The sequence below is a fragment of the Mobula birostris genome, chromosome 19 (genome assembly GCF_030028105.1).
Source record: "Mobula birostris isolate sMobBir1 chromosome 19, sMobBir1.hap1, whole genome shotgun sequence".
NCBI classification, from domain to species: Eukaryota; Metazoa; Chordata; class Chondrichthyes; order Myliobatiformes; family Myliobatidae; genus Mobula; species Mobula birostris.
This window is the reverse complement of record NC_092388.1, coordinates 63,059,246-63,073,946: the sequence shown is the minus strand read 5'-3', so window position 1 is coordinate 63,073,946 and position 14,701 is coordinate 63,059,246. Positions and strand designations below refer to the sequence as shown.

General features: G+C 44.0%; 1 protein-coding gene across 1 annotated transcript in view; it reads left to right on the top strand.

The window, feature by feature from the left end:
* Nucleotides 1–14,701, top strand: part of phactr1 (phosphatase and actin regulator 1) — a 430,393-nt gene that overhangs the window by 380,038 nt on the left and 35,654 nt on the right. The window contains exons 7-9 of the mRNA XM_072283739.1: nt 3,528–3,650; nt 5,958–6,243; nt 10,225–10,448. Of these exons, the coding sequence (XP_072139840.1) occupies nt 3,528–3,650; nt 5,958–6,243; nt 10,225–10,448 (633 nt within the window). The remainder of the gene's footprint in view (nt 1–3,527; nt 3,651–5,957; nt 6,244–10,224; nt 10,449–14,701) is intronic.

Sequence of the window (14,701 nt, the reverse complement as noted above, 5' to 3'; positions counted from 1 at the left end):
AGCAGTAGCCGGGACGCATCCAGCACATCTTTAAGAAAAATGCTGAAATAAACATGCCAATTAATTAGGTGCCACCCAGCACATAATTGTCGGCCTAGATCAGAGGCTGCATCGCCTCTGATCTGGGCTGACATTTACGTGCTGGGTGGCACCTAATTAATTAGCATGTTTATTTTGGCTCTTTTCTTAAAGATGTGCTGTGTGCCTCCCGGCTACCGCTGCATTCTCCACAAATCGGTATCTGTCCGAGGCCTGGGGGTTGGGGTGGTGGGACACTGGGGTGTCACCTCATCGTCATCTGTTTCCATTAGGGCAGGTAGCTCATCTTCTCCTCTGACTGCCCGCCTCGATGTCGATGGTTGAGGTTCGTCATCTGCTGTGGCTGATGTGGAAGGCTTGCTTGACTGCTTCGCCTCGCGCATTTTTCTATCATACAGTTCTTTGTAAGGACTCAAACCATACTGCAAATATGCCCTAAACCTACGTACCCTTTCAAAATTAAAGTCGTACTTTATTATTACTCATTCGGTTTCGATTGTTATCCTTTTCTCTTCCAATTGCATCAGCTCTTCATCTATCAGTTCTTGGTCATGGGATGCCAAAACCTCTTCAACATCATCTTCGTCAACTTCCACAAGCCAAACTCACTTTGTCCTTACTTCGTTCACCACGATCAAAACGCTTAATTATATCTAGTTTTACGCTAAGTGTAACACCCTTACGAGCTCTCTTAGGCTTTTCCGATACCTTAGAACTCATGTTGCAAATGACTGCTCACAGGCATGTGTTTAAGCAATGCTGGCAAGAATGCCGATCCGAATCCGGGGAGAGCGGCTGCTCGGGGCGCGCTGCCTTTTATCGCGCGCTGCCCTTTTTCGTAACAGTGAAAACACCTTCTGTTAGCGAAAACAGGGAACTAATGTAGGTCTTTCGTAACAGTGAGGTTTCGTAAAGCGAACGTTCGAAAAGTGGGGGACACCTGTACCGCCTCTGCCAGTAAGTGGGAACAAACCAGCACATACTGTGAAAAATACATGCATTAAAAATGTTAGCAAAAACTACAATGTTAGTCTTGCATTAATTCAACCACTATCTAATAAGATGTATTTAAAAAACAACCAATTCTTACATAATATATTCTCACAATGAAGCAACAGGACTCCCTGACAGTAGCCCAGACAGGCAAATACTCCTGAATTAATGTAGCAGGAGGCTAGGAGGGCAGGACAAGGTAGTGCTACTGCCTCCCATATCCAGCAAGCTGTGTTTGAGCCTGACCTCGGGAGCTGTCAGTGTGGAGTTTACGCATTTTACCTGTCACTCCGTGGGTTTCTTCTGGGTGCTCCATTTACTCCACATTCCAAAAGCATGCAGGTTAGTAGGTTAATTGTTAGCTATAAATTGGCCCTAATGTAATAAGTAAGTCGAAGGAGAACCAGAGCGATAGGCAGACAGGGTTGATGGGATTGCTCTATGACTCAGACCCACTGGGTCAAATGGCCTCCTATGTCCCACAATAGAATTTCTATGTCAACTCCTCCTCAAATGGCAGGTATAACATCAATCAGAAATTGGTAGGTTCTTTGATATTAATGGATATAAAAACTCAGGTTTATAAAGTGAAATGCTAGTTCTGAGAGACAGTTCTTTTAATGCAATCACACTCCAAAATCTTCAAAAATATTGCACACATAAGCACCACTTATAACAAGAAAATGTCTCAGTCAGAAGCATAAGCTGCCACATGAATACATCAATAAATGATATATAGATATGTGCAATAGACTTCACATCATGGCATACAAAGCTTTACAGTGACAGAACAAATTATATCACAGGAAAAGACCAACACCAAGGAAACAAGCTACTTCAAAATAATTTAAATTGGCAATTCATGTGCTTTTTAAGTATTCAGTTAGTACAGCACAAGTAGAGAGACAGTAAGCTTCATCAACAACCTCCTCCAGAGTATTTGCAGTCAGGAGTAAATCCAGCTCACATTGGCGATTGTGTTAATTTCAGTATGCTCACAATGTCTTCATATCATGGCAGTTAACATCTCCATTGCCTATATCGGTCTATTGAAATCATCTTCCTAATGTTTAATTTTCAATTTTCTGGTCATTATCCATACTTTGCCCATGTATCCCTTCACCTCCCTCTCCCAAACCGCACCCACCCCGCCTCATCAGGCGGCGTGTGCAAGAATTCTTTGTCACTGAGATTGTCTCCATTCTGTTAGTTCCCTCTGCCACTTGCCTCATTGAGAATCAGAGTCACAATTACATTTATTATCATTGACCTGTGTGGCTACCCCTGTTTCCATCCAGGGGGTCAGTGTGGACATGGTGGAGGATTACAGATACCTGGGGATACGAATTGACAATAAACTGGACTGGTCAAAGAACACTGAGGCTGTCTACAAGAAGGGTCAGAGCCACCTCTATTTCCTGGGGAGACTGAGGTCCTTTAACGTCTGCCGGACGATGCTGAGGATGTTCTACGAGTCTGTGGTGGCCAGAGCGATCATGTTTGCTGTTGTGTGCTGGGGCAGCAGGCTGAGGGTAGCAGACACCAACAGAATCAACAAACTCATTCGTAAGGCCAGTGATGTTGTGGGGATGGAACTGGACTCTCTGATGGTGGTGTCTGAAAAGAGGATGCTGTCCAAGTTGCATGCCATCTTGGACGATGCCTCCCATCCACTACATAATGTACTGGTTGGGCTAAGGAGTACATTCAACCAGAGACTCATTCCACCGAGGTGCAACACAGAGCGTCATAGGAAGTCATTCCTGCCTGTGGCCATCAAACTTTACAACTCCTCCCTTGGAGGGTCAGACACCCTGAGCCAATAGGCTGGTCCTGGACTTATTTCCTGGCATAATTTACATATTACTATTTAATTATTTATGGTTTTATTACTATTTAATTATTTATGGTGCAACTGTAACGAAAACCAGTTTCCCCCGAGATCAATAAAGTATGACTATGACTATGACTATGAAATGGAGCCAAGAGACTGCTGATGTTGGAAATCTGGAGCAACAAACAATCCTCTGACCCTCTCCAGCAGTGATCCACCAACGTAGTTTGGTGCATGTCCACCATCCATCACTTTGCTGAAGTCAACACTCAGTTCTTTAGTTTTACTGACACTGAGGAAGAGGTTGTCGATGCACATTCACAGTATGAACTGGGCTATTTTGAGTCCATTGCAACACTGAAACAATATTTTGTATTTATAAAAACAAAACTGTCATTCCTTAATGAATTACTCCTTGGTGTGGAATTGCAGAATCAAACTGAGATGCAATATACCTTGAAGAAGCCCTGCAGAGCTGGTGGTTCTATGCTTACTACTGCTCGGTCACTTCCATACCAGTCACTCCCATGTACAGCTGCTTTACTATGACTGTCCTGTGGCCTTACAATGGAACCGCTACGAAGCCCACATCAAGGTTTTGGATGAAATTGCAGAGTGTGACAATAATGTCCCATTTTAAAACTATTCTTCGCTCTTTCAGGTTTCCCCACTGCCTACACCATTCCTCGACTAAGAAGACAAACAGACAGGCAGGCAGCCTTCTCCCATGACTCTGCCCTTTGCACTTCTAAGAGACCAGTGGGGCACATGAGAGCAATCCGGGGTAAGTTGCCTCTGATTTGCTCCTCCTTCCCTTGTAGTGGTACCTAGCCAGAGTATTGTTATAGGTTTTTATTGTCACATACACCAAGGTACTGTGAAATACTTCATTTTGCATGTCATGCAGATAGATCTTTCCACATTGGGGTAGTACAAAGAAAACAACGCAGAATAGAGGTATACAAAATTATGATGGGCATGGATAGTGCAGGCAGGCTTTTTCCGCTGAGGTAACACACACAACACTCAGCAGGCCAGTGGGAAAGAGTAAACAGTCAGACTATGAAGGTGTGGGGAGGGGACGAAGAAGTACAAGGTGGTAGGTGATAGGTGTAACTGGGAGAGGGGGAGGGGTGGTAAAGAGCTGGGAAGTTGATGGTGAAAGAGATTAGCTGGAGAAGGAAGAACCTGATAGGAGAGGAAAGAAGGCCATGGAAAAAAGGGAAGGGGGAGGAGCACCAGAGAGAGATGATGGGCAGGTAAGGAGATACATTGAGAGAGGGAAATGGAAATCAGGAATAGAGAAGGAGAGGGGGTGGCATTTACCTGAAGTTCAAGAAATCGATGTTATAACATTGGGTTGGATGCTACCCAAAAGGAATATAGGTGTTGCTCCTCCAACCTGAGTGAGGCCTCATCGCAACAGTAAAGGAGGCCATGGACTGACATGTCAGAATGGAAATGGGAAGTAGAATTAAAATCTCCACCGGGAGATCCCACTTTTTCTGGTGGACGGTGCTTGGCAAAGCGGTCTCACTGATGTACAGAAGGCCACACCGGGAGCACCGGATACAGTACATGACCCCAACAGCCTCACAGGTGAAGTGTTGCCTCACCTGGGAAGACTGTTTGGGACCTTGAGGGAGGTGGTGTACAGGGAGGTGTGGCACTTGTTCCACTTGCAAGGATAAGTACCAGGAGGGAGGTCAGTGGGGACAGACAAATGCACAAGGGAGTCATGTAGGGAATGATCACTGGGGAAAGCAGAAAGTGGGGGGGGGGCACAGGTGAAGGAAAGATGTGCTTGGTGGTGGAATCCTGTTGGACATGGTGGAAGTTACAGAGAATTATGTGCCGGATGTAGAGGCTGATGGGGTGGTAGGTGAAGACAAGAGGAACCTGATCCCCGGTGGGGTGTTGGGTGGATGGGATGAGGGCAGACATGCATGAAATGGAAAAGTGAGGGCAGCATTGATGGTGGAGGAAGGAAAGCCCCTTTCTCTGAAGAAGAAGGACATCTCACTATGTCTGGAATGAAAATCCCCATCCTGAGAGCAGATGCACTGGAGACAGAGGATTTGAGAGAAGTGGATGGGGGACTACAATTAGAGATCATGGGTTAAGGGTGAAAGGTGAAAAGTTTAGGTGGAAATGAGGGAAAACTTCTTCACTCAGAGGGTTGTGAGAGTCTGGAACGAGCTGCCAGCGCAAGTGGTGTGTACAAACTCAATTTCAACATTTAAGAGAAGTTTGGTTAGGTATATGGATGGTAGAGATGTAGAGGTATAGAGGGCTATGGTCCCGGTGCAGGTTGATGGGAGTAGGCAGTTTGAATGTTTCCCCAGGGACTAGATGAAGGTTTCAAGGTTTCAAAGGTGTAATTTAATGACAGAGAAATGTATACAATATACATCTTGAAATGCTTTTTCATCGCAACCATCCGCGTAAACAGAGGAGTACCCCAAAAAATGAGTGACAGTCAAATGTTAGAAACCCAAAGTCCCCGCCAGCTCCCCCCTCCGGCGCATAAGCGGCAGCGAGCAACAATCGCCCCTCCCCACTGGCAAGTAAAAAGCATTGGCACCGCAAAGCAAAGGGAATGTTTATGTGCTGTACTTTTCTATGACTCTAATATAGCTTACAGCTACAGAGAAACTGCTGTTCAGAAAGGCAAGTAAAGTGCTTAGGCCGCAATGTGGCTAAATGAGAGATCAGGAGTTCACCTTTTAGCTTATAAGATGTCTGTTCAAGAGTCTGACGCAGAGGGATAGAAGCTGTGCTTGAGCCTGTTGCTACATGTTGTCAAGGTGCTGTATCTTCTGCCTGCAGGATAGGAAAGGAGAGAAAATGACCAGGGTGGGAGGGGCGAACGAACCAAGACTGCTGGAGCAGTAAGGCAGTAGCTGCTGTGCCCCTCTGTAGTGAGTTTTATTCACAGGCATTGGAGTTTCCGTACCAGGCCATGATGCTGCCAGTCAGAATGCTGTCCACTGCACCTCTGTACAAGTTTGTCATAGTCTTCTATTAAGCATGCAAGAGCATGGATGAATGGTTAACTACTGCCTTGTTCTCCAATATTTTGTTTCACCAGATGCTGGCCAACCCGTGAAGCTGCCTTGTATGCCACCTGTGAGATTGTCACCCCCTCTACCGCCAAAGAAAGTAATGATATGTACTACATCACAGGCAGCCGACACAGCCACCAATTCCTATTCTGCAGCACAGAAAGTCACCCAGCACCCTTCCCAGCTACACTTTGGGAGTTCCCATTCCTCAGCCTTATCCGGTGCGATGCCTCTCCATCCTGCAGTCCCCACAAGCAAGGTGATAGAAGAACTCAACAAGACACTGGCCTTGACAATGCAGAGGCTGGAAAGGTAATATGGCATCCATCATAGAGCTGTGGAAAAAAATTACAGTAGCAAAGGAGGCTATTCAGCACATTGTATCCAGGCCTGTTGTGAAAGGCTGCCTAGCTTAATCCCAAATTAGATCTGTGAGTCCATAGCATTGCAGGCTGTAGCTATTAAAGTACAGACTTAAAGGGGTGAAGGGATCTGCCTCTGCTGTCCTTTAGGGCAGTGAGCTCCAAAGCCCCTTCCATGTTTAAGTCCTTACACCTGAGTTTCTGACTCTTCTGCTATGAAATAGGAGCTTCTTATTAGCTCTGTTCAACCCGTACTATAGTTCTACATAGCTTAATTAGGTGTAGCCCCCGGTAAGCCTCAGGCTCGCTCAGCTCGCTGTCGTCTAGTGGGAGCAGCCTTCGGCACCGCCAAACTGGGTAATCAAGTTTGTGTGGACGCTGTGTGATGTACCCCACCCCACCAAATAACAGACAATACACCATATGCAATTGAATGATTACACTTTATAGATCTTACTGGGACTATGTATTTAATGGAGATAAAATATAAAAGGAAAGTGAAAGGAGTCAAACTTATCAAAGTTCAACCACTTCGTGGAAGTTGGAGCTCAATTAACAGAGTCTTCTTTCTACCATTCGATCCCCTCCGACCTCCTCGACCCAGTGGTCGACCAGACGTTCCACACAAGTCTGTCTTCATCCCCTCTCCTTGCCGAAGACCCTGGGCCTTGGACTCCCGCTCAGCGTCTGTTCTGCCACCCAGCTTACAGCATCGTGTCTCCTCTCCCTGTCCCATCGTGCCTTCTGCCCCAAAGCCCGCGGAAACAGTAGCTTACAGACACACAAGAAAGAATAACATCTATCCCAATTGCTTCATTCCCTCTCCTATCAATAATATAACCCAAACAAGCAGAGAGAGAGAGAGAACTCCTTACATCGCACTTATTATTACAGAAAAGCCATTTTTCTTATAACATAACAAAGAAGCCATTTTGTTAGCCTTCGCAGTAACATAAAAGAAGAAATCCCTTACACAGGTATTCTCACAGCCTCCTCAGCCCCCGAGAAAACAACCTTCCAATCTTTTCTCATTGCTACTACTTTTGTAGACCAGGCAATATCCTGGTCGCAGTTAGAGGAAAGAACACAGAACACTATTGCACAGCGTAGGCTTTTCAGCCCACAATGTTGAGCCAACCTTTTAACCTATTCTTAAGATCAATTCAGCCCTTCCCTTCTAATTGGCCTCCATTTTTCTTTTACTTCTTCTTCTGAGGGTTTATGGTGGTTGCCAAACAGCTTTTTAGGTACATTACCGTCACTTTCTGCACTGGAGTGTGGGCCAGGATATCTAAATTCTATACTTACATTTGTATCAAATTCTATAAAAATGACTTGTATTCTTAAGGAACTCCACTATATATTTAAAGCAATAATCTTGTGCAAAATATTGTTTATGTTAAACTGTATTTTATTCTGTGCTAACTTTAAAATCAGCCATTCTCTCGTTTGATTAACTTGGACACCTCCCTCCATTTTTCTATCTTCAACATGCCTATCTAAGGGTTTCTTAAATGTCCTTAATGTATCTGCCTCTACCACCACCCCTAGCAGGGCATTCCATTTACCCACCACGCTGTGTAAAAATATTACTTCTGATATCCAAACCCCACATAATTTCCTCCAATCATTTTAAAATTGTGCCCCCTTGCATTTGCTACCTTCACCTGGGGAATAAGTCTCAGGCTATCCACTCAATCATCTTGTACACCTCTATCAAGCCACCTCCTATCCTCCTTCATTCTAAAGAGAAAAGCCCTCACCCATTTATCCTATGTTAATAAAACAAAGTGGTTGAGAGGACAAACTCAAGCATGTTAGTGCTCTAACTTGCTTTGTCTCATCTATTGAAGAAAAGTTTCCTTGCAGCATTTTAATCTCCTCATTCACCTGCCCTGCTAACCTGAAGGATCTGTGGCCATCTAATTTAAGGACCCTCATTCCGAGCACCCACCTCCACACAGTCTATCCCCAATCCCATACAATCGCCATCATGTTGCCTCCAGAAGGAACTGTTCCTTCCCCCTTTCCCACCACACCTCTGTTCAGAATAACTCCCTCCAATCTGTCTCTCCCTCACCACAATGCATCCTCTAAATGAATCTCCCTTCCTGATCTTCCCTGACCTAACATGGCTTTATCATGAATTCCCTCCTGGGATCTCTTCTTCCTGGTCATTCCCTCCAATTTCCCCCTCCCATGATCTCTCCCTCACTGTGATCTGTCTCTGGTTCACTCTTCACTTCCTGCAGTGTCCTACTTGATTTTTCCCTTTCCACCCTCTCACCTAATTTTTCTGAGGTCTTGTATCCTGCTTGGATCAATGCACAATTGGCTGGAGGAACTCAATGGGGCAGGCAGCTGGAACATCATCTTCTGATCTCTCCCTCTCTCTTTTTGTGGCCACTTCTCCTGTAATTTTATAGCAGTGTGATCTATCCGTATGGTGTCACTGAAATTTTTCCCTAGGATAATCTTCTTTCCCAGTAATGGATCTGCTGGAACTTTCTTATGCTATTGGCTCCTAGTTTTCCACTCTGCATGCGGGAATATTTTTCCAAAACTCCTCAAAATTTTAATGACTTCCGTCAGGCCTACTTCTGTAGTCCTTCCTTTTCCAGATACCTCTGATCAGTTTTGTTTCCTCTGATGTCTTTCTCTTCATTTGTTGAAGGGATGTGAGTTTCCCAGGCTGAGCCAGGAGACACGTGCTTATTACATCATCAGGTTGAGCAGCATCTGTAGGAGGAAAGAAATTGTCAGTGTTTGGGGTCATCTTTCCAGCTGCTTGCCCCATTAAGTTCCTCCAACCAATTGTGTATTGATCCAGATTCCAGCATCTATGTCTTGTGTCATAATTTAAATGCCCATTCTTGATTGCCCTTGAAAAAATGGTGGGAAGCTGCCTTAGGTTGCAGGAATAAGTTCCAGGACTTTGACCAACTCATGGTAAAATGTATGGCTCACATCACTTAAGCTGGCTCACATCACATTTTTTGTACAATATCCACGTTGAGATTAGAATAACACACTGGCAGACGAACTGCCATTGATGCTGCTGCCTCACTGCTCCAGCAGCCTGGCTTCCATTGCATACCCAGTGCTGTGCACATAGTTTGTATGTCCTCCCCGTGACTATGTGAATTCCATTCCTTCCCCACATAGCTTGTATGTCCTCCCTGTGACTATGTGAATTCCATTCCCTCCCCACATAGTTTGTATGTCCTCCCTGTGACTATGTGAATTCCATTCCTTCCCCACATAGTTTGTATGTCCTCCCCGTGACTATGTGAATTCCATTCTCATCCCAGTGCTCCAGTTTCCTCTCACATCCCAAAGATGTGCAATTGGTAGTTAACTGGCTGTTGCGAATTATCAACGATCCAAAGTACATTTATTCTCAAAGTGTGTATGCAGTATACAACCCTGACACTTGTCTTCCCTACAGTTAGTAATGAAACAGAGAACCATGGAGCCATCCCTTTAAAAGAAAATCATCAGACCCTCCTCCCCCCTGCTCACATACAGACAAGTCACGCAGATGGCAACAAAAAAATCAAAAATATAAAACTCAGAAGGCATATTTCAGTTTAGTTCAGTTCAGTTCACTGTTCATTATCTTCAGGCCACCCAATTCAAACATTGCCCAAGAGCAACCAGAACTAAAACTAGAACTAGAACACATCATAAACATTGAATTAGAATTTTACCTAATTATGTGGTTTCTAGGGGGAATGGGAGGTGAGGAGAATAGTGTCGGGGAAATAAGTGGGGCTGGATTGATGGAAATGTTCTAAATGTTGGCATTGACCTAATAGGCCACATGGTGTCATTCTAAGTCTTCAAGTGTATATGAGAAATATGGAGTGTATGAACTTAATATGGTGAATGTTGGCTTAATACAGCAGTGATTTTAATTTTATTTTGGCAGTTCAGGATTGCATACGGGAGAAAGTGGGATGAAAACAGGAAAAAGCAATACACCCGACATCCGACAAGTGCCAACAGTGGTGGTTGATTATGATGATGACAAAGAAAATGTGCCTAATGAATCGGACTATGAGGACACTTTCAGTATGCACGGGGAGGAAGATGAAGAGGACGAGGGGGATAATGATGATGATGACGATGACGATGATGACAATTTTTTCACAAGTATGGAAAGCATTAACTCGCTACATATGCTATGGTCTGCGCAACACCAGAGAAAACCAAACTAGTGATAAAACTCTCATAAACCAAACAGTGGTGATTCTGTCTTTCATGCTGTGTGGTTTTTCATGTCTTGTGTTTAATCTAATGTAATCAAGTCAGTTCAAGTTCATTGTCATGTGCTCAAGTACAGTGAGGTGCAGTGAAAATTGTGTTTGCAGCAGCATCACATGCATGTACAGTTGGTAGTACATAAATTATACAAGACAGTGAAAAGGGAGAAAATAAAAGACTGTGGAAACAAAATACTAGTGCAAAAAATACATAGAGATAAGTCCATAGTAGTGCAAGACAGTCCATATAGTGTTCCATTGTTGACTGGGTTTGTGCGGGTCTATTCAAATATCTGATAGCTGAAGGAAAATATATATTTATATTATTATATATATATTTATATATATTATGTATATTAGATGCTTTACCTTTCAAATAAACACATAACATGTATTTTGAGAATTAAGTGTTAGCCCATCAATAAACTGGCATTTATCTACCAGCAATTAAATTCAAAGTAGAAAGATATCACAAGTGCAGAGTTTAACTCATACACACAGAAAATATTGAGGATGCTCAGCAATTCAGGTGGTGACTGTGGAGAGGGGAACAGGATTAATATTTCAGATCAATGATCTCTCAAAGACTACAGCATCCTATGCCATGAGATTCAGTGCCCTGAGTCAGTTGGCCCTAGTTTATGTTTCTGATGTCTACCCAGTGCTGTCTGATAGAAGTGAGAATGTTCGGCCACCTCATGAGGATATTAATGAACTTCCCTGTAAAGTCAGCCCCCTGGGTATGCACACCTCGGGTGTGCTGGGAGGAGATCACTGAAATTGTATCCCAGCAAGAAGTCTGTGGCTTCACATGGTGAGAAATCCTTGTGGCCAAGTTTGTGGAAGGGCAGGAAGTGTAGGAGAATGAACAAAGAAGTGGCAGATGGAATGTAGTGTAAGGAAGTGTATGACAATACTCTTTGTCAGAAGGAATAAAGGCGTAGACCATTTTCTAAATGGGGAGCGAGTTCAGAGATCAGAGGTGCATAGAGACTTAGGAGTTCTTGTGTAGGAAAGGTTAACTTGCAAGTTCAGTCAGGCGTAAGGAAGGAAAATGTAATGTTAGCATTCATTTCAGAGAACTAGAATATAAAGCACAAGGATGTAATGCTGAGGCTTTATAAAGTATTGGTCAGACTGCACTTGAAGTATTGTGAACTGCTTTGAGCCCTTATCTAGGAAAGGATGATGGCATTGGAGAGGGTCCAGACGAGGTTCATGAGAATGATCCTAGGGATGGAAGCGTTAACATATGAGCAGCGTTTGATGGCTTTGGGCCTGTCTCACTGGAGTTTAGAAGAATGAGGGTGATCTCATTGAAACCGATGGAATATTGAAAGGTCAAGATAGAGTGAACGAGGAGAGTATGTTTCCTTTAGTTGGAGAGACTAGGACCAGAAGGCATAGACTCAGAATAGAAGAATATCCCTATAGAACAGTGATGAGGAGAAATACCTTTAGCCAGAGGGCGGTTAATCTGTAGAATTTATTGCCACAGATGGAGAATAAGTCATTCAAAGTGGAGGTAGATAGATTCTTGATTAGAAGATGTGTGTGGATAGTGTGGAGGACTGACAGAGGTTACAGCGGGACATTGATAGGATGCAAAACTGGGCTGAGAAGTGGCAGATGGATTTCAACCCAGATAAGTATGAAATGGTTCATTTTCGAAACTCAAATATGATGGTAATGGGGAAAATGCTAGAGTCAGTTATCAAAGATGTGATAATAACTCATTTGGAAAGTGGTGAAATCATCGGACAAAGTCAGCATGGATTTGTGAAAGGAAAATCATGTCTAGCGAATCTCATAGAATTTTTTGAGGATGTAACTAGTAGAGTGGATAGGGGAGAACCAGTGGATGTGGTATATTTGGATTTTCAAAGGCTTTTGACAAGGTCCCACACAGGAGATTAGTGTGCGAACATAAAGCGGATGGTATTGGGGGTAAGGTATTGATGTGGATAGAGAATTGGTTGGCAGACAGGAAGCAAAGAGTGGGAATAAATGGGACCTTTTCAGAATGGCAGGCAGTGACTAGTGGGGTACCGCAAGGCTCAGTGCTGGGACCCAGTTGTTTACAATATATATTAATGACTTAGATGAGGGAATTAAATGCAGCATCTCCAAGTTTGTGGATGACACGAAGCTGGGCAGCAGTGTTAGCTGTGAGGAGGGTGCTAAGAGGATGCAGGGTGACTTGGATAGGTTAGGTGAGTGGGCAAATTCATGGCAGGTGCAATTTAATATGGATAAATGTGAGATTATACACTTTGGTGGATAAGTGGAAAAATAGATTATTATTTGAACGGTGGCCGATTAGGAAAAGGGGAGGTGCAACGAGACCTGGGTGTCATTATACACCAGTCATTGAAAGTGGGCATTCAGGTACAGCAGGCGGTGAAAAAGGCAAATGGTATTCTGGCATTCAGAGCAAGAGGATTCGAGTACAGGAGCAGGGAGGTACTACTGCAGTTGTACAAGGTGTTGGTGAGACCACACCTGGAGTATTGTGTGCAGTTTTGGTCCCCTAATCTGAGGAAAGACATCCTTGCCATAGAGGGAGTACATAGAAGGTTCACCAGATTGATTCCTGGGATGGCAGGACTTTCATATGATGAAAGACTGGATCGACTAGGCTTATACTCGTTGGAATTTAGAAGATTGAGGGGGAATCTTATTGAAACATATAAAATCCTAAAGGGATTGGACAGGCTAGATGCAGGAAGATTGTTCCCGATGTTGGGGAAGTCCAGAACGAGGGGTCACAGTTTGAGGATAAAGGGGAAGCCTTTTAGGACCGAGATTAGGAAAAACTTCTTCACACAGAGAGTGGTGAATCTGTGGAATTCTCTGCCACAGGAAACAGTTGAGGCCAGTTCATTGGCTATATTTAAGAGGGAGTTAGAAATGGCCCTTGTGGCTAAAGGGATCAGGGGGTATTGAGGGAAGGCTGGTACAGGGTTCTGAGTTGGATGATCAGCCATGATCATACTGGATGGCGGTGCAGGCTCGAAGGGCTGAATGGCCTGTTCCTGCACCTATTTTCTATGTTTCTATGTGAGACTCTTTGCAGTGTGGAGGATCAGAGGGATCTTGGGGTCCGAGTCCATAGGACGCTCAAAGCAGCATCGCAGGTTGACTCCGTGGTTAAGAAGGTAGAGGTGTATTGGCCTTCATTAGTCGCGGAATTGAATTTAGGAGCCGAGAGGTAATGTTGCAGCTATATAGGACCCTGGTCAGACCCCACTTGGAGTACTGTGCTCAATTCTGCTCGCCTCACTACAGGAAGGATGTGGAAACCATAGAAAGGGTGCAGAGGAAATTTACAAGGATGTTGCCTGGATTGGGGAGCATACCTTATGAGAATAGATTGAGTGAACTCAGCCTTTTCTCCTTGGAGCGACGAGGATGAGAGGTGACCTGATAGAGGTGTATGAAATGATGAGAGGCATTGATCATGTGGATAGTCAGAGGCTTTTTCCCAGGGCTGAAATGGTTGCCACAAGAGGACATAGATTTAAGGTGCTGGGGAGTAGGTACAGAGGAGATGTCAGGGGTAAGTTTTTTACTCAGAGAGTGGTGAATGCGTGGAATGGGCTACCAGCAATGATGGTGGAGGTGGATACGATAAGGTCTTTTTAGAGATTTTTAGATAGGTACATGGAGCTTAGAAAAATAGAGGGCTATGGAGAAGTCTAGTAATTTCTATGGTAGGGACATGTTCGGCACAACTTTGTGGGTGGAAGGGCCTGTATTGTGCTGTAGGTTTTCTAATTTTCTATGTAAGAGTGTCAAAGGTTATGGGCAGAAGGCTGGAGATTGGAGTTGAGAGGGATCATAAACCACCCACGATAGAATGACAGAGAAGCCTTGTCGAGCCAAATGGCTTGATTCTGCTCCTATGTGTTATAATCTTATGGTCTTGTACAGCAGAAGGGGAGAATTATTGAACATATAAGTTGTTGTTTTCAAAAATGTTAGTTTAATAGGTTAATTTTCAGTGGATTTGGAACTGTAATAGAATCTGAATCCAAGGTGCAAAGCACCTGTTACCCAGCCTTCATAAGGTCCAGGGATAGCAGAACAAGTGACATGTGGATGCTCCATTCCTAGGACACGGGTCAGCTACTTAAATAATGC